At 35.6% G+C, this 21884-nt stretch overlaps 1 protein-coding gene across 1 annotated transcript in view; it reads right to left on the bottom strand.

Moving 5' to 3' along the window:
* CEP128 (centrosomal protein 128) overlaps positions 1-21884 on the bottom strand; it is a 134811-nt gene that overhangs the window by 27319 nt on the left and 85608 nt on the right. The window contains exon 19 of the mRNA XM_086463075.1: positions 3567-3616. Within this exon, the coding sequence (XP_086319201.1) occupies positions 3567-3616 (50 nt within the window). The remainder of the gene's footprint in view (positions 1-3566; positions 3617-21884) is intronic.

Below are 21884 nucleotides of genomic sequence, written 5' to 3'. Positions count from 1 at the left end.
TTAAATTAGGTGCATCATCTAGCTGCCAAATTCTAAAAATTTAATAAACTCTTACAATCTCAGCAGATAATTTTCTGAAGACTAGCATGTAATGTATTTGGAAATTTACCATGGACAATTTATACATTATCAATATAAATATATTTTCAAATTAAGATTTTGTACTTTCTAATTAATTCTATTTATTTATATTATCCTGTCACTAATTCCAAAGTAAATGAAAATGGCTTGCAAAGGTTTTCTCAGCAAGCATCCATACAGTTGAATACTGCAATTATCATGCATAGTAAATTATTTTCATGAACTCCATCTTTTGTACCATGGAACAGTTTTCACAAAAAGGGAGGTGAAAACCTTATAATCATAGGCTTTTTTTCTTCCAATTAAGTAAGAAAAGATGTGAGGCTTTATTCTTGGAGTGGCTATCAGAGAGAACATAGAAATTGATCTAGACTACTCACAAGCTAAAAATTGTATTATGTCGAGTATGAGTGCACATGTAACAACAGAGAGCAAGCATATGTGTAATGAGAACATAGATACTATCTAGAACATATACTTTCATATATAACTATATAAACTCATATATAAATATAAATTTATGTATAACATAGAAACTCTAGTCAAGAGTATGCAACAAGTTCAAAATGAGAAACCAAGAATACAGTGATGGCACCCAGAGCATCAGCCCCCTAGCTCCCAAAACACCCTATATCAAAGAACTGCATATATTACACATAGTTTCCACCTCAATACACAAGACGAGCCAGGTTCACGTAGAAAGACGTAGCTGTAAAGATCCCCATTGTCTACTTAAGGAGGTATTAATTTTTCTTTGTCATGCTAGTTGCAGCCCAACATATTCCCAGACTAGAGGAACAAATGAAAACTACCAGCCCAATATTTCCAGGAACAATCCTCTTAGAATTGCTTTTTCCTTTCTGTCCTTTGTGGTTTTCAGCTGACGGCATTGTAGAAGCACTAACTGTACTTAATTCAAACTACTTTTTAACAGAAGGTGCTCTTTGTCTCCCCTCAGAAAATGAGCAAACTAAAAGCATAATAAAACATACATCTTTAGCTCTGGGAAATATTCTTGTTACTTGATGCAGAGACATGGCAAAGAACCTCATCGTATCCCCAGTCATCATTTGCCCACAGCAATACACTGACTTCTGACAGATTTCCTCATGTCTCTAGCTTTTCTAAGACTATGGCCAGCATTGACAGCTCAAGTAACAAGACATAACTCCTTCAGCTGGCTGCTTTCAATTGTTTTTCCATAGTCTAAACCATACACTCTTTCTGTCCTCCTGTTTCCCGAACGTGTTTTATACATATGGTCTGTTTAGACTGTAAAGAAAATGAATCAGAGATTGACTTACTACATTCAATTCTCTGTATATATAAGATACTTGCCAAAACAGGATCCCAGGAGTTGTAGACAAAAAAACAACAACCAACATGACCTATTGCCTACTGAACCAAGGACTAACTGAGCAGGACTTAAACTAGAGGAATCCTACCCGAGGACTGTAGGCCTTGGGGGCAAAGAGTACGATTTTATTTGCTAGTGGTCCTTAATTTGATGAACAATTACCTTCTAGCAATCTACTTCAATAAAAGCATTCACACGTTAATCAACTATACACATACTTAGCTGAACCAGGGCTCAGAAGAAACAAATATTCCATGTCACCTGGTTAACAAAAGTGCCAGTTTCAGCTCCAGGAAATGGCAAATTTAAAGAAACTCACTTTCCTCTTACTTCCTATGCTTTACATACCAAGATGCAACAGCTTGGGGAAATTCTGACGAGGTGGTTTTTACAACTATTTGCTAGCAAAGTTGCATGCGTTCAGCCACTGCAAGTTTAGAATACATCAACACAAGAACAGAGGATCCCAAACTGGGAACATTTGAAACATATTGACTAAGCTGGAGATAACACTATCTAGAAAAATAGTAGATGTTTTTGCTGAGTACTTTGACTGTGAAAGCATGGGCATCTGAAGGAGTAAAAAGCAACTATCAAACACCTGAACACAAAAATGACAGTCAGAGCAGCACAAGTCACACACTTGACCAGAACCGCCAGTTAGGGAAGGGAATAAAGCACTTTGATCAGGAACTTGACACACCATCAGAAATACAGGCAAGCACATATATGCACACAAGACACTTATGATACAACTTTCTGCAGGATACAATTACTCCTCATTCAATCAGAAATAACATCATTAGAACAACTTGTCAAGTATACAGCTTCACATGAAAGCAGATGCAGAATTGCTTCACATGAAACGAGATCTTCTTACATTGCTGTAACTAGATATGCACCTGTGTAAACTGCTTGCGCAGACAAGCTCTCAGCCATGTTGAACTTGAGCTGCCAGAAAGCTAGGCCAAGATTTTTGTTTGAACAGGAAACAGCTGGATTGGTGTGTTGTGTAATGTTTGGGTCTTGCAACCTACCTTTTCATACTGGATCAAACTGTTTCTACACTAACTCTTTGATACCTCTAGCCTTCAAAATGCCTTCTATTTATTATATAAGAAGAGAAGGCTTATCTTCAAACAAACTCCTATGGTCAAAACTCCGGTCAATACATAATTTCATTTTCCTTAACAGCCTTATCGTCATTAATTATCTCACAAATGTCCTTCTTCCAGTATACTTATAGAATGGTGTGTCAGTGATATATTCTTCATATGGTATCTAACCTTTTTTGTATTCACGTTGGGTATTGTTTGCTGTCATTTGTTGTTAAAAAAACATTTTTTTTGCTTCTGTATTCTGAAGACTACATAAACTACCTTCCCTAATAACCTCCCGAGCCTCACAATTTAGACATTCCAGCTTTGTTTTGCTTTCCTAGCCATTTTCATTTCAAAGGAGTATGTTTTCTTTGACTGTAATGTTTAAATACAAAGATGAACCTAGGGTAAATCTTACTTTCTAAGCACAAATTTAAAGTGCTTAGCACAAGCAGCTTTACTGCTAGAGCCCATACAATGAGGATTTATTGTATTGTATCAAGTCCTAGTATATATCAACTGGTCCCTTCTTCCTCAGGAGGGTGATTACAGACATTTAATGTTTCAGAGATATAAAATACTTACTTAAAATCTTCAGTTTTATTTGGAGATACAGAAGAAAGCAACACAGCCCAGAGAATCTAACCCAACCAATGAAGTAGAATATAAAGTATTTCTGCAGTTCTGAACGCCTTTGTTCACACACAGCTTCAGGCGGCAGTACAATATGACAGAACAACTTCACTATACAGTGTGACTTAAAAGCAGCATTCTTTTCACTGATGGACTAGATTTATTGACTCATAAGAGAATACTGACTACTTTAGTCTTCTCTAATGTGCAACTTAATTGGTGGGTAGAAACTCAACAGTCAGTATTACTAGCTATCAGGTCTGTATTTGGCTGTATATGCTTCCAAAGCTGAATTTAAGATATAAGGGAGTTCAGAAAATCATAATGTTGTAATACAATTTAGTAACTTGAACGGTGACAAAAAGCGTAGCTATTTAATTAAATAGAAAGTATACCTGGAGAGCTCCCATTTCTTCATCCCTTCTGAGGGTCTTCTCTAGTAGCTCTGTAAAATGAAAAATGGAATTTGTAAGTTCAACTTCCTGTCTCATAGCCTGACAGAAACAGTACTGTGCAAAACACTCAATAAGTTTTTTGTTTTACAGCTTTCACAACATTCCTTTTCAGCTGATTAAACTAATTGATGAAATATGTCAGTGATATGATTGTTTCCAAGCACAGCTGTTAAGGTGACTAAAAAGCAGCTACAAAATAACAGTTTGACTGGGGAGAAAAAAAGCATTCCAGTTCACAGAAAAACTTGCCCATGCTTAAATCAATTTTAGGTGTATTTTTAGAACTGAATGAAAAAAAACAGAGATTCACTCTGATTAAAACAGAAGTAGATAATCAAAACTATGCAATTATATACGAAAAGTTACTCTAGGTTACTTTTTTAACAACCAAGTAACATCGCCTGAAGAAACAAGTGCAGATAATTTTGATTATTATCACAATAATTACCTTCTCTCACTAAAATGGAACAATTGTGATAACGGAAATAACCAGTTCACTGTAACCCACATGTTGGAAAAGATTTTATAAGTCTTTATACCATAAAATCCTGATATCTTGTATTCACTTGTGTGAATTATATACAGTGGCCCATACAAGCACATATGTAACATTTCATGTTAGAAATTAATTTCTGTTTGAGTTCTGTGGGATATGTGACATAAGTTGTTTTTCTATTTTATTTCATTTACATATTTTTATGATTAAAATTACTTTTTTGATAAAATGTATCATATTTAGAATTCTGGGAAGCCTTTAAGTTACAATCTCATGGAGAGCAGGAAAAACAAAAAACATGCTGCAGGCTTATTATTATTTTAACTATCAGAAGTTCACTCTTGAGTTTTGCTTTAACTAAGCCAGAGACTGACTTTGAATCAAGATATGACCCAGTTTGCTAGCAATTAGGAGAGTTACGAGATTATGAAATTGCCTTGACAACCTCATAGGACTGAAGTCTGACTGTGGATTCCCTCAGCATCCAAGTACAGAACAGCTAACAAGGTACCTGTGTATACTCCCTTAGGAAATAAAGATTACTGATGAATGCACAGTTCAGTTACCAAAGACTGCCGCAAACGAATTACACTAATAACTACCTATTCTACCAACATGAATTTGCCTTTTTTTCCTTTACATCTCTAATCTTTTACATTTCTTTCTCTTGTTATGAAGCCTCCTTGTAAGCACCCTAACCTGCTACCTCTTTACTCATTGTTCATTATCCATTTCTGACTGCACACAGATTATTTGAGATTTATTTTTAGGCACCAGTCTTTTAAAAGCGATGTAGATAACATGTACAAAATTTTAGTTACTACTTTCACAAGCAGAGAGATTGACTTGCTGTTCTTTCTTCCTAGCTTCTATGCAGGGTTTTTTTTTTTTTTCAGATCCTTTCTTAAAATTAATAAAAGGTCTGTTTCTTCACTTTCTTTTGGCACATTAATGTTTTTCTGGGTTATTCTTTGGTATGCTTTCCAGTACAGTGACTCAACTGACATACAAATTACTGTAACTAAATGTGCTGCCATCAACACTAGTTAGTGCGAGAATTTGGGTTTGGAAAGTGGCTGACCTGTATGTTTTCCTTGGGTATATTCCAGTATTGTAATCAAGTTGGTAAAAATTAATATTGTAATACTAGCTCTAAAAAAAAAAAAAAAAATAATTAGGGAGGAATATATCTATGAGAAAGAAATGGGAAATGAGTCTTCCCTATGTTCCTTCTGACCAGAAAAAGATTCTTATACTTCATTTTGCTTTATTTTTATTCTAATACAGTATTTGAGATTCTGTTTTACAGACACGACTGCTCTAAGTGAAAAGAACATTATAACAAGGTTTTTTTTCAAAGACCCTTTATAAATGTAAGGTAAGTTGAGATAATTTCTGCTATTGGTCTCTAGATTTGAAAGTTCTGCATCTGAAATTAGGACTATCTAGAATCCATTTACTTCATGGCACCACTGCCTAAATTTGCTGTCCTGCAGGATGCTTCATAAAACTCTGTCCCCAGAAGGGCAGGAAGGTATTGAAGTGGTGTTACTTAACTGACAATAGATACCTGCTTTATAGTGTCACCCTTTATGACCATATATTTAAGGACCAAGTTCTGCATTTAAACTGATTGTTCCATTTAGTTCTCCACCTAAAATAGCAGCATGTTTTCTCCAAAGCTAAAGCAAAAAAAGAAATTAAAGCAATATATATTAAACAGCTATATAAAAAGTTCCATGAAAATACAGCATATTGTATCATTCTTTTAAACATTGCTATTTATAAGCACAGAATATCTTTGTTTACTTGATCTGAAAAGTTCTGTTGATTTGTTCTATAATTTGTAAAACACTTGTAGGTATTGGTGGATGAAAAACTGCATGTGAGCCAGCAGTGTGCGCTCACAGCCCAGAAATCCCATCGCATCCTGGGCTGCATCAAAAGGAAGTGTGGCCAGCAGGTTGAGGGAGATGATTCTGCTCCGCTACTCTGCTCTGGTCAGACCCCACCTGCAGTGCTGTGTCCAGCTCTGGGGCCCACGGCACAAGGACATGGACCTGCTTGAGAGGATCCAGAGAAGGGCCATGAAGATGACCAGGGGGCTGGAGTACCTCCCCTGTGAGGACAGGCTGAGAAAGTTGGAGTTGTTCAGCCTGGAGAAGAGAAGGCTCCAGAGCAACCCTACAGTGGCCTTCCAGCACTCCAAGAGGGCCTACAGGAAAGATGCGGAGGGATTCTTTACCAGGAATTGTAGTGATAGAATGAGGGGTAACAGTTTCAAACTGAAAGAGGGGAGATTTAGATTAGATATTAGGAAGAAATTCTTTACCATGAGGGTGGTGAGACACTGGCACAGGCTGCCCAGAGAAGCTGTGGCTGCCCCCTCCCTGGCAGTGTTCAAGGCCAGGCTGGATGGGGCTTGGAGCAACCTGGTCTAGTGGAAGGTGACCTGCCCATGGCAGGGGGGTTGGAACTAGATGATCTTTAAGGTCCCTTCCAACCCAAACCATTCTATGATTCTATGCTTAAGTTCTTGTGCAAACATGTTTTATATATTCAGTGCCAGAAAATAATGTTAGAATAAATTTAAGATGGAGGATGCACTGTGTCTGTAATAGAGCAAAGATGGTCACTAGCCCTCATGGAGGCTCCTTTTATTCATCCTGTGAAGAGCCTCTACATTTCCCCAATTATAACTTTCTTTCCCAAAGGAAGTTGCACAGTGGCACGAGTTTCTACATTTGTGAACAATTCTGCTATGATCATCTTCCAAGGCCTAATGTAACCTCTGGGTTCTTGTTTTTTTTTTTCCCAGGAAATATATCATTACTCTCATGGGGTGCAGAACACATCAGTTTACATATTGTATAGAAGAATCAGCATTAATAAAAAAGTATTACAAAGGCACCTTCAGGCATTGATAGTTCTCCCCAAAAGATGAATAATACATGGAAAAAGACAACCAGAGAAATAACTTTTAGAAATATATTCATCAACATATTTCATTTCTTATTTTTAGCTCAATATGAAGTCTGCAACCCTATAGGGTTCTATAAGGTGAAGCTATTAAAAAAGAATCAGACATGTTTCAGTTGTTTAATACCACTCAAAATCAACAGCAAGTTCAGGACTTTGTCTACAAAATTAGAGATCATACTTTTGTGTAGTTTTACAAAAATAATTTATTTACAGTGGTTAAACTGCAAATCTAACGTTTATATTTCATTTACCTATGTGTCAGTGAACACCAACTGAGTATCCTGACAGTTATACCACAGTGGCTTAGATTTCTCTGATCAAACTTCCAGGAAATACATAGGTTATGATTTAAAAAATTCCATAAGAATCACCTTTTGCAGATTGCCTGACACTGAAACAACATAGTATGTTGCAAAATGGTGAAAATATTAACCTGTAGATGAAGATTTTACATTTCATCATAACTCTCCGATAAGCAAAAAAAGGTATCAGTTATTCAGACAGACTTTTTTCCACACACACATCCCCCCCCAGTTGTAATTCTCACTGCTGCTGAAAAGTATCAGAAAATAGATTTAGAAGTAGACATTTATTGATTGGAATGAGTAAAATATAACTGTACTATCTTGTTTATCCTAGCTGATCTGTTAACGTGCCAATAACTAACTCTAGAATGTCAAAAAGCAGTTCAACTCCTTTGCCTCTGTGCTGGGAGTGACAAAGCTGGGAAACAGGACATTGACTTTATGTTACTCGGAGCAAGCAACTTCCCAAGAATTTGAATTAAAAAAAATAAAAATCACAATTTATTTCAGAAAGAACACTGAACAGTCTTCATTCATTATTGGGTCGGAACCGGATTTTAAACACATGACCCCCACTTTTAAGAAACTGATGATAGTGATAGACCACATTCTGCTGCACGTTCTCTATGAAGACTGAAGTGCCAGAGAAAAGTCAGCAAACTAGATAAATACCAGATTTGTATGTTCACTACTAAGAATTTAAATTTGACAGCCATTAATTCACAGCAAAGGGCAACACACAAATACACAACTGTACATAAAATCAGTTCTTACAGTCACAGATATCTAGTCAAATAGTCAAACATGCTAAAACATGCTTCAGATTACGCTGAAGCTGACAGTTGCACTTCAATTCAGTTCTGCATACATAGCTAACATGCTGTAAACTATCCAAGATACCTCCAAGCTGCTGGCAGATCTAACTCAAGACTCTCACCCCTCTGAAGGAGCTGCAGATCGCATGGGAAACTATATAGTGACTCATAGCACATAAAATACTGCTACTACACTGCATTAAAACAAAACATCCAGGTTATTACCAGAAAAGAATGTCAGTTTGGAGGAAAGTGACAACACATTTTTGCATCACCAAGCTAAGAACAGTTCTTCTCCAAAACACAAGTCAGAGCATTCAGTTATCCATTAGTAAAACTAATTTAACAATTAGTTTTGATTTCCCAAAGTTCACAACCCTAGAAATCTAGGGTTTATGTTACACAAGTGTGTGGCAAACTCTTGAGAAATCACTTAAACACCTTGATCATTTTATCTTTAAATTTGCTTTGATCAAAAACTGCAGTGAATTTATTTCAAGTCTTTCATTCTCACTTCAAATAAACTTCCCATGGCTTTCAATGATCATTTGGATAAGCTTCCCACAAAGCTGCTGAACAGATACTGCAGCATTCCTATGGATGCACAAGGCAGCCAAGCAGGTTTCCATCAAGTCTGAAGGAATTTTCAGGCTGCTGAATAAACCAGTTTCTCTCAGCTAGAAATCACTTATCTTGAACATGCCTACACAAGAAAGTTTAATCAATGTTATACCACTTACAATTTTTTTCCCTTCCCACAATGAATCTGACATGAAAGCCCTATTTTGGGGGGGAATTAAGCTCTTTTTAACTGAATCAGTCTAAGCAAAATGTTTCAGAGTAGATATATTCATTGCTACCAAAGACAGAACAACAGCAATTTCACCCTGTACCTGTGTTAGTATGATTCTCATGAATGGCCTCACTGTACCATGACAACAGTCACAGTCCAGAAACACTCAATACTGAAAGATGTTTCAATGAGGCTGGCTGGACTTTGTACAGTCAGGCCAGACACCACAAATCACCCTGGCACTAGAACAACTGAGATCTAAAACAGTACAAGGACTCATTTCAGACTACTCTAATTGAAACAGTACTTGCCATGCATGTAAGCCATTAAGGGAATTTCTACATAAAAATGTTATTATTTTAAGAGAGCTCTAGAGAAAGAGATATTTCTCAGAACCTTAATTTTTGCTAGTGTAGAACAAGGCCCACAGATTATGAGCATTTCAGAATGAGTTTGTGTAACCTCAAGCAAGATTATCTGTAGAGACTTTTTTTTAGAGCTGTTTATCTGTATCTAAATCCACAGTTTTATCATCCACACGTAGAAAGATCTCCAAACTCAAGAAGAGAGATTCCCTTTTGCCATATTCTTTGCCTTTATAAATTCTAGCAGTTTATTAGCTACTATAGTCTTCAGTAACATAGTCCATATTTCAAAAGAATATACTTTACATAAAATTTTGAATTTTTTTTAATTAATCCATTCCTTTGATACTTTTTAAGGTATACACTTTTATTTATGCTGGGGAACTTCAAAGCAGATTCTTAAACCTACAGTGGTGCGTTTGTTTGCATTAACCTGAAGCAGCACCCACAATCATAACAGAGAATAGAAAAAAAGGCATCTGAAGCTATGAGAGAAGCAAACCGTTCACTGTTCGGATTCCCCAAGAAACTTATTGCTATGCCAGAAACAGAACTTACTGTGTTTTCTTTCTATTCCCTAGGGTCAGGCAGGTTTGATATTTTCAGCACAACTTTCAAATGTTCTCATCTCCACTGCTAGACCGGTCTATATTTCCTTATTTGCAAAGAAGCTAATCACTCGTGGGAAAAGGACAACATATAGAAGGGAAATGTAATCATTTGGGGGATGTGAGGAACAGCAGAGAAGTGCAACTGAAGACTCAGATAATTTTCTATTCAAGTCATACTTATGCTCATAACTTCTATGAGACTTTTAGGAATTAATGGTATCTTACTAGGTCAGGCCTAAAATCACATAGCTTACATCCCACTTCAGACAGTAAACATGAGTTGATATTAAGACAGGAGAATAAAAAAGGTAATGTTTCCTACTCTAATGGCAACTTCCAGCAATGAGCAGCTGCGAGAATTCCTATGAAAAAGGACTGCATCTGGACCATTCATGATCTGACTTCCATGAATATGACTATTTCTTCATTGAACCTATCTGTTGTTTTGAATGCCAGAACATTTTGCAATAATTACTTTCTATAATTGAAGCATGTACTGTATAAAAAAAAAAAGCTTCCTTTTATTTTAAACATGATGTCTAGACTGCCAAAGATTTCTTTACATCTATAAATCTTGCTTTTAATTTACTTCCTTCAATAATTTTTCACTATGTTTCACACCGTTATTTCTCTTTATTATTTCCTTTTCACTTTGATTCGCATTTGATGCAGATACTCAAAAGTAAACTATCTCTCACACTTAATTTAGAAAACCTCTTCCAACTTTTCATTTGTTCCAAGCTGTGCTAAATTCTCCTCATCAGGTCTATAACCCCTCTGTACCTACCATTACCTGAACTATTACAGTGTCTGCCTTACACTGAATTCAAAAGTACAAGAGTGTATATGTGTATATTTCACATTCACAATTTCATTATACAAGATACTATGCCCAGTTCTACAACCCCTTCTACAGTCCAAATAGGCTTGCATTGGAATAGTCTGAATATGAGATTAAATACATTCAGAAAAATATACTACAAGATTACCAAACAAAAAAATTATAGGTTCCAATGGGCTGCTTATGCATTTTGAGAGACCTTTACAAAAAGAATGAGAATTTTTTTTTCTAATGCTTACATAAGACGTTTTAGTTCTATTCCTGGCTCTGTCACTCATGTTAGCATCTTCCTGGGAAATTTTCTGTGTTTCATTTAAACATGGCTAAAGAAAATATTTCCCTATCTTCACACAGCTGATGTGAGGCTTGAAGTACACCAAAATCCACACAAAAGATTTTCTTATGAATGCAAAAAGCAATAACAGCACAAAATTTAATTATGTCTTTTGATCATTATGAGGAGTGCCAAACATCTTTATCTGGAAAAGCAGTTGTCTGTATGGCAATGTAAATCTTTATGGAGATCTTTATGGAGATTTGTCATCTAGAGCTATGAATGTCTTCTCTAAACAGCTGCCACTATCATAAATTCAGAGGCGGTATCCCAGGTATTGTTTGTTCTCTGAAGTAGTGTCCGAGTAAGCAAACAGAATTCGAGCCAGAATAGAATAAGGGTCTCCTCTAGAATCTAGCGAGATGGTACGTCAAAAATCAACACAGCCAGGACAGCAGCATATAACTATTAACTCACAGAAGCACTGAGAAATTGGTGAGCCACAACTGCAGCACCACAGAAAACCTCCTGTTTGCAAAAAGTCATGTGCTCAACTCTTCCCTAGAGAGATGTAAAAGCATATAAAGTCAGGCAACCTGCATTTCAGTTTTTTGCAGCCTCATCAATCAACCAACTTTTCCTTGATCCTAAGCAGTCACTTTTCCTTGGCAGGCAGTATTAAATCTCCTATGTGAGCGTCCATGGACTTTCACATGCTTCCCCTGCTGTGGGATGACACAAGCATAGCTTTTCTTATTTGAAGCCTTTACTAAACCATGATTCTACTGACAGAGAAAAACACTATAGGCTGAAGTTCTCTTTAAGTCTCTAATGACTTCTTAAAATATTATTTTAATACATCTTTTTCACAATAAATTAATAATTTAAACAGAAAGAACTTTCTTGTCTGAAAACAAGAATTATGGATGTCAAGAATGGTACAATAAAAAAAAAAACCTGAACAAAAACATGGAAGATTGATCCAGTAAAGCAGTTTATCCAAAAGGCATGGCTTCTGCCATGAAAATTAAAATGGGACACACCAGACACCAAAATGCAGTTCCCAATTTTTTTTTTTTTCAATTATTTTTAATAAGTATCTTGTTGGCTGTTTTGAAAACAGTTCGGAGTTTCAGGATGCTGTCATTTCCTAATTACAAATTAAATATCTACTTATAAAAACTACATCCATAAATGTGCAGTAACCAGAAGGTTGCTGTGAAGATTAAAAATAACTCATACAGTCATTGGTTGCATCTATCCTCAAGTTAATGCTTTAAACAATACAAAAAAAACCCTAATAATTGTGAGCCACTCCCATCTTGTAACATTCTTTATGTCCTGTGTAAAATTATATTTGTCAACAGTCATCATAGCAAGCTTAATAAAGATGCTAGTGATTAAACAAACCAGAAGGCTAAAGTGTCAATATCACATTTTTTTCCATTTAACACGCTCAAGTTAAGGATGAAAAACTGACAGAATATAGCATGAAAAATCAGCATTGTTACTGCCTACGCTCTCTTCTTCATGTGAGCTAAGGGACATTGTCCTATAACTGCACTTCAATGCTTCCAATCCGCACAAAATCCAAACCTCAAACAATATCAACAATATCAACTGTGAAATTCTTCCAGTCATTGTAGCTTCTGGGCTGTCTTCTACTCGCAGGTAAAAAGACAGCAATTTTTTTTAAGTGCAAGATGAACTTTCTTCATGGTAAACATACATATCCCAAAGAGAACTTGTCAACACGCATACACTTGGTATTTGAAAAGAAATACTTGATTTAGAGTATGTTGCAATGCTTTTCTTTTGGCTACTATTTACTGAAATATCTATTAAAATTTAAAGACTCCAACTCTTCTTCTATACTATCCTTAGATTGGCACAGCCTGACTTCAATGACAGAAGTCTCTTTTCAGTTATAACTATGCAGTTTATTATGAGGAAAAAATGAGATTAACAATTCTAAAATTAAAGATAATTGAGGAGATCATTGAGATCCATTGAATTTAGAAACTATTTTGACACTCAAACTCAAAGAAATCACAAGTCACAATGAAAACGTTGATGTGAATGGGAAACAACCTGCTTCATTGGCTGTTTGCAACCATCTACTCAGTTGCAGTTAGCAACTGAAACACATAAATAAGTCATTGTCTGGACTAACTGAACAAAAGCCTAAATAGAATACATTCTGCTAAAAGAGTGTCCTTTGACACTGGTCCACCTGGTTTACTGTATAGAAGACTAGTAACCTGCAAGAGTAACCACTAGTTACCGGTCATTTTGGGTTCTGTGTCTTTTCAACTCTTTTTCAAGATATGTTTTTTGAGTCAGCACAAATTTGCCTCATGCAAGTCTGATCTCACTCATGATTTCTATCCCTGCAAAGGTCTAAAAAGGATATTTTAATTGTTTCATGTGTGCCAGCTGAAGATGCTGTAAATAGTTGCTGGAAACCATATTGACATCATCTCTAAAACTGTCTGGTAAGTAACTTTTTCTTTTACAAGTTTGCACAAACGTGAATTTGACAGCATGTGAGAAGCAGAATGTCCTTTAGATGGAAAACATCAGCCAAGACAAACGACTTCAAAAAAAGGTCCACATCTCATATTTGGGTTTGGTACTATCTTGAAGAGCATCAATCACAATGATTCCAAGCTTCTCTTCGGTTAGAAGTAGCCACTCTTTTTAAAATAAATTTAATCACAGTTTGTACAGAATTCTATCATCTCTGACAGGGTAAATATGATCTTCCATACACCATGGAAGATGTGTGGCAAATGTGTTTACACCTTCCATGTAAAGATCCAGACCAGGGGATGTGAATATGTTAAGTTTTTGTCTTTCCATTCAGCACTGTTGTTGGCCTGTGAATCCCTCAACTGTAAGTAGGTGCAGATACCATTTCCTTGCTGAATTATTGCCACTAAGCATTTTGTGAAGATTATCAATGCTTCTGACACCTTAAACGCCAGTGTTTTAATAACGTCTTAATTCTACTATGAGATGCAACCGTTACCATGTATATAGGTGTAGATTACTCACGCAGCGGTAACATTGCCAACCAGCAACGGAATGCAGACAAAAGTGTTCCTATTATAAATAAATCTTCAGAACAGATTTTTTGGGGGTTTTTTTGGGTTTTTTTAGAAAATCTAACCTACAATGCTAGTGAATAAACACTTTGAATTTTATAAGAGACTGAAAAGCCAGTAAACTTTTACCCTAACAGTACATTTATACTACAGCAAAATTCTTAATTAAAGGAGTTAGCTTTAAGTAAGCTAGTTTGGGTACTAATAACTGTGTAATTACCCCTACTTCATGTCCCACAGAAGCTAGTGCAACCGCAGCTGAAACGGTGCTAGCACTAAGAGCTCCAGTTCCACCAGAGGTAGTCAGATCACATAGACTGCATTTGCAAATTACATTTGCTAAAAGGCATGGAGGTCTCTCTGCTCCCTGCCTCTGGTTGTGCATGGCTCCTGCTTACTTTGTCCTGGCAAAAATCTTGGGCCCGGACCTCCACAAGGGTCAATTTAGTTCATTATAATGAGAACAGAGTATACTGGCAAAAGCCACAGATAGCCTTATGTTGCTAATAATAAATACGGTCATAGAGGAGTCCAATGAGGAACATGAAACAAGGGAAATGAGCAAGTAGCACAGATGGGAGTGAGAGAAACAGAAGCAAGAATTTAGCCTTTTGTCTGGAGTGACATTAAATAGCTCCGTTAAATAGGAAACTGCAGTCTGACCCACTAACTCGTGATTATTTTGGATTTGTGTGAGAGCTGGAATCACACATCTGTCTGTACCATAGATCTACCCAAGCTAATTGATCAATGGCTTCTTCTCCCATAGCTTTCATTAGAAACCCTATTAAATAACCTGGAAAGAAAAAAAAAAAAAAAATCAGCATTACAGAAATCAAAATACAGTAAGAAATGTTCTCAAAGTGAGGTCTTCAGAATAGTTGACATTTTAAACAGAAAATAGTTACATGTTCTGTTTTGCCACTGCATACAATATATAATTGTTACAATTCTCTCCTGAATGGAGAAACTGATGACAAATAAAATCTTCCAGGAGTACACAGAAAGAAATCAAAACTTAACTTGTTTTCATTCACCAAGTGCAAGCATCAAAAGATAATTTGTTATTTCTTGTTTTAGAAAATTATGTTGATATGTTTACGGGCATAGCAGCTACATAAAAATTATGGTATGGCATATATAAATGACAAAACAGGAAATTGAATGCCACTTTCTTCAGTGTGTTCTCTGTCTTAATATCCTAGGCTTTTCTTTTTTTTTTTTTTGATGTTTATCATCCCAACCATATTTATGCATATCAGCAAATTTCCTTTTGGCTACATCTGAAAGGCAGCTGCATATCTTAATGCAAAAATACACAGAACTGATCTTGGACCTAACAGCTAAGGAAGGGCCAAAGATTAAGGGTATCAAGTTTTTTTGAAGAAGCTACTACAACTCATTTGAATTGAAGTAACTGGACAAACTGAAGGAGGCTGTCACCTGCAACACAGAAAGCTTTTCTAGCTGAGGACATTTGTTACTTAATTCTTTGGAGCTTAGAAGTATATTTCCTAATTGGGCTGTTTGAAGATCAGAGCTAAACAATCCATTTGCAATGTTCACAGTAAAGAACAGCAGCTAGCATAGGAAACCGAAAGATAGTGGTCCTGAAATTAAGTTTCCTTACCAATCTTGGAAAAAAGGGATCTTAAAAGATAGCAGTTTTGGGCATTTTAATAAACTGTCAGAAGAATAAAGCACACAAAAAAAGTTAAAGCTCTGTGAGATTCAGTCCTTGATAAACACTGTAACAAAGCTTTTAATTCTACTAGGTGGCCCTATGTATTACTAAAGGCCAAACAGCTTCTAAGAAATCATTTACTTCAACCAAGCATATACACACACAGAATTTAGTCTGTGTTGCTCCAAAACAGAGAACTTCCCCAAATTTACAGAAGTTCCTTCTTTGTAATTAGACAGGTATTAGAAACCACAGTATAATGCAACTAGCAGTTATATAACACCCCATCTCCCCACAAGTGCTTTAGAGGAACATGCAAGAAACTGTAAACTGGCAATTAAGAAAGCCGTCACAGTAACACTTATTCCTAATTTTCTCAGCTGTAGTTAGGCTGAGTTTCCTCCTCGTCGGGATAATCCTGTTGTTGTACTGTCCCGTGGTAACGGATGATATATAAATGAGATTTATCAACTCAGCTAGTAAACACTTCTAACTTTCAGTGACTGGCAACATTTCACTTAATATCTAAAACCCTATTTTGAAAATTCTAATATCTAAATGCAATAACTTATTATTCTCTCCATGTAGCCATGCGCAAAAATATACAGTGTAACAATTCTAGTAAATTTTTCAGAGAAAAACATTTCATACATAGACTTGAGGAAAAATTCTCCTACACTTTAAAAGAGAAAAGAATATTAAGAGGAAAATGATATTAAACATTTAAGTCAGACATTGCTTCTCATGCACAAGGGATATAAACATAAATGGCATTTTTTCTCCCCAATTTACCAAATAGAATAGCAACACCAGAGCTTTGCAGTGGAGTATATGCCATTTTCAACCAATATTTGACTTTTTGTTTCTGATCAACTTAATTCCTAGAGACTGATCACAACAAAACCAAAATTACACTGCTGGTTTCTTTGAGTAAAAAGGTAAGAGGGTAGTAGTCTCAGAATGGAGGTTACATGGAGAAATGAATATCCAGGATGAGCAGTATAATAAACATATTAGAAAATATTATTTGCTACATGCAGACATTGTAAATCTTATTACAAGGCTGACAAGAGCTGCAAATGAGTTATGTTTATTATAGAATTTCTCATCCCATTCTCCCAACACTACATAATTTCTACAGTTAGAGACATTCAATTAACATTTAGTATAGAAATGGCAAAGTGACTCTGCCAGAATCCCACAAAAATGCCACTGTAAATGGGAAAACACATTGTATATCCTACACACCTAACAACTCTTGTATCTATATACATCACAGTTGCATGTCTGTTTAGTCTCAACAAAATGCTAGGAACGAACTGCAGTTTGCAAAGCTGATAAAATGTTTGATATGATTTTTATGATAAATGTCTCTGGTAGCATGCGTTATAAAGTATATTGACAAACAGAAACCTAGAAAGTGCTTTTAATAGCTGGGGCATCATCTCCTAGGTTAGGAATGAATTCTCAACAGTGTCAGGAAGAGAGAGGAACCAAGCAAATAGCAGATGTGCTTCACTGGATATGCCCCTGAAGGGTATAACTGTTGAGACACAGATTAAAATGTGCATTGATCTGCTCATGCCTCTTGAGAACCCTCTACAGAAAACTAGTCTCTCAGAATGTATGCTCAGTGTTGAAAACTCATACTATTTAGGTAAGATTTTTATATCCTCTAGCAATCTTAATAAATGGCTAAATTTCTCTTCCTTTGCATTTATGTTGCACAAGACAAAACACAATGACAGTGAATTAAAGCTCCTGAGCCTAAAAGTAAAGGTTTAAGCTTTAGCTCTAAAATAATGTATTGCACTGTGAAAATGTGTTCTAAACTTTTCTTTTTTCAGAAAACAACCAATGAAAATGAAAAGTTGGTTTTGATTTTCAGAAGTTGTTTTACGCCTCTTACCCAAAAGTTTGTATTCTTTTTTGTGGATTCTATAATTTTTTCCCCTTTGGGGGAAAATTTCACTTTGTTGCAACATTACATTTTTGCTGTCAGCATATTTCTTTCAAAAGATCTTTTACTCAATGTAAGGATCAGATTTTTTTTTTCTGTATGTCAATCTACAGAATTAATAGTGAAAATAAAATACAAGTCATAGATAATTTCCGGTTTCAAAATAATCTTTGGAATTAATCATGCTAGGTTTCTCTGACTACGTCAAGCTTTCTGTCAGCATCTTTTCCAGCCCTGTTCTTTACACATAGAATAACGTCACAGTGCAACATAAAACTTTGCTCTCACATACACATTTGAACCTCAAAGTTCATTTCTCCCAAAGGACTAACTTTATCAATTATTTACACTTTTTTACCATTGAATAAGAAGTTTTGTTGTATCTTTAAATGTCTGTCCTGCTGCTATCTTCATGTGTATTTTATATACTAGCAAACTGGTATACTTAGGTTAAAGGACAACAAAATTGGAACTCCTTCTGGTATAAACTCTGTTTCTGCTGGATCTCGTTTGCTCTGCTGAGACAGTGCAAACAAAGCCTTTAAAACAATTTACTTAATTCAAGAAAACAAGAGCTGTCTTTTTCCAGACCCAGATTAAAAGCAAGGCTCAGGAAAAAGAATAATTTTGGATGTGCAACTTGCAGCCAGTCTACATATGCAATACATCAGAAGAGAACAGAACACATGCAACAAAGTTTAAGGTACAAGAGACCTGACACGGTTTTGTCTTGACCTAGAGACATAAAATTCTGCAGTCATAGTGGTGATTCAGATGGAGGAAGAAGCTACGCAGCTTCTGATGACCACACAATTCTTATACAGCTCTGTAAAAATGCCCTGATTACAGCTGGTACCTACATCAGTGAACTGACAATATGATTACCAATATTTCCAAACCCAGCTGCAGCATGGTTCCCAGAACTGTCCAACACTGTAATGGTACTCATTTAAACTAGATTATTACAAGCTAGCAAATAATCATCAAAATGATGATTATTAAAATACTTCAAACTTTAAGTATTTAATTTCTAATCTACAAAAAGAGAAACTAATTTCAAAACCTATACAAGATCAGTAGCTACAAATACAATGTTCAAATTAAATAATACTTATTCTGTGGAGTACTGTTTAAGGAAATAAGAAATTCTAATTTTCTGAACTAAAAATGGTTTATATTAACTCCCATTCTTATGATAATGAAAGGTTAGCACATGAAAAATGCATAATCATATATCTGAATGACCTCTATAGTCACACCAGTGATTCTCAGTCACAGTAAGGATGAAAATTTTCATCATTTAGTAGTAGTAATACTGATTTTATTGTAAATAATTATTTGGAAATCAAAATTTCCTTCCATATAACAAGCATAATCTGTTGATTACAGCAAGACTGAAAAAGATTTATTTTTATTTCATCAAGCTCTTTTAGAAATGAGAATCTGAAGTGTTTTAAACCAGATCAAAATAGGAGATTCAGTTGCAGTGTACCGTGAACATATTAAATTTTAAAATACAGTCATTTTTTAAAAAGCCAAAAAAGAAATCTTAGGAGGCTTCCAGTTTTCATTCCCCTCACAATGAAATCTTCCATAATGTCAGAAGTCAGCCCAAAAATGTTATGCTATATACATAATGTATATAAAATATATATATTGAGAAGGATAGAATATTTTGATGATCTTGAATTTTAAATGTTTTTGCAATAAATTAGAAACATTCCAGCCTTAAAGGTCAGATCTTAATCCTACTCTGTTGCTTGTTTCCTATCAGCACGTGTTTCACTGTGATACATGAAAAGTCCATGGTATAACATCATTAAACCAGTCTCTGTACGGAAGTCTTACTGTCCAAGAAAGAAGTATTAATATTTCTCCAGCTTTGAAGAAAAAGGAGCATGCATATAGTAGAATACTTAAATCCCACTCTTACCTAAGAAGCCACTTTAATAATAAAATAATTATAAGCCCTCTAACACACTTGAAAAGCATCAGCTCAACAGCTTTGGAAAAAGGAAGTCCCTTCTTCCTCAAGAACAAGGATGACATGAAGCCATGCAATGCAAACTTCCTCCAAGCTCCATCACACATCTCGTGCCTTGACAGAAGCAAGGCATCTAAGTTCTCTGTCAATTTAAATATCCTCCTGGTAAAAACAGCAATTTGTAATACTCAATAACAACCTGATAGGGAAATTGTGGATCACCAAACAGCTGTAAGACAGAACCCACTTCCTTCCTTAGCCTGATCTGGGCATGTATTCAAGGAATTGAAAGGCAAAAGAGTTTCTTAGCCTCTGACAAGTTGAGTTCTATAGATTTTTTACTATTTCTCCTCTTGATAAATTGTAAAACTGGTAATTACAAAAAAGCTTCTTTCTTTAGAGCAATGAGATTATCTTTTGAAGGAATTTTTCTTTTTTTCCTGCTCATCTCAAAATATCCCCAATCTCTTGATTAACTAATACTATTGCTATTCCCACTACACCTCTCCTTCAATTCTACATACGCATTTGCTAATATGCCCTTAGTTGTGTTCAACAACTCAAAACAGGACAGAGACCTAAATGAAACTACTCAGTTTAATAGTTCTTCATGCAATTAAATGCTTGTGTTGACAGCATCAGACTGATCTACAAATTCAATAATGGAGTCTCTATATTCTGAAGTAAAGTATTACCCACATTTTTTCCTGTAAACTGAGCGTTAAGCTTGCTTCATTGCACTGTAAGCAAAACAAAGTCAGATTTTTTTCCTTCAAAATTGTTTGAATTTTAAAAAATCACTTCTTTAGATTATTTCCAGTTCTTAACCTCTGAACAGAATAAATTAATATTGCATGAGATTGTAAAGGAGTAATAAAGCCAGGCACAAACTCTTTAAATTTATAATCTCACTTTTCAACATGGATTAAATATGAATGCCTCAAAAGAAAAAGAAAAATCAACCTAAGAGAAGAAGAAAGATGTGCAAAATTCAGAATAATGATTCTATTCTATTGAATTCTCTTCAGACTAAGCAGTACAGTCTTTCAATCTTAAGTTTCACCTTTATTTGACACTACTTCAGACATATCACCATTAAGCATTAGCTAAAAATAATAAAGCATACTTTTACTGATAGCATCCTAGGAGTGAAGTACTTTGAGTGAGCGTACTTGCACTCAAGGTCTCTGGAAACCATTGTTGCTTGAGCTAAAAGTCACAACAGTGCCTTCCTCAAGAAGTGAACCAAAGTTCAGCTTTTCTGTTATTTGCAAACGATATGGTTGACCGTCCATGATACTGCCTCCTTGACATTGTCCCAGCTCAAGATAGAGATAAGAGCATTTCTTAATGAGGTTACGGGATCCAAAATACTGTGCTGAATCATGGACTCACAGAATGTCAGGGGTTAGAAGGAAGCTCTAGTCCAGTCATCTAGTCCAACCCCCCCTGCCAGAGCAGGACCATCTAGAGTAGATCATACAGGAACACATCCAGGTGGGTTTTGAATGTCTCAAGTGAAGGAGACTTCACAACCTCTCTGGAGAATGTGATTCAAAGGCATAACTACAACTGTACAAAAAGTGCTACTGCTCTTCATTACATACATTAATACTGAGGGGCAAAAACTTCCTATCATTTTTTTCAAAAGAATAACTTCTTTGGTTTCTGATTCTGTAATTATAAAATGATATTTTGGCAATTTTACAATCTTTGCATTATACTCAAGATTGTGCTAAGTTAATTCTGTCCTTGAACTCTTCCTTAATAAAAATGCACTCCATGGATGCTAAGCATATTGCATTAGAACAAAACACTTTCATTCGGATTTTCCATTTGATATAGTATCTTGCAAGAAATGGTATACTGTCTGGTCATCTGACTCTGCAAAGGGAAACGTTTTTCCATACATAAAACATTCAAACACTCTTTTCATAAAATGCTGTTCCTAGAGCTTCAAACTAATCAAGAAAGTAATGTTTTATGGCCCAGTCGTGTGACTGTGTGCTCCCTGCCCCTGAACCTGACCTTTATTTCCTGT

The sequence above is a fragment of the Leptosomus discolor genome, chromosome 3, assembly GCF_034619465.1.
Source record: "Leptosomus discolor isolate bLepDis1 chromosome 3, bLepDis1.hap2, whole genome shotgun sequence".
NCBI lineage: Eukaryota > Metazoa > Chordata > Aves > Leptosomiformes > Leptosomidae > Leptosomus > Leptosomus discolor.
The sequence above is the reverse complement of the archived record's forward strand: the minus strand, read 5'-3'. Positions and strand labels throughout refer to the sequence as shown.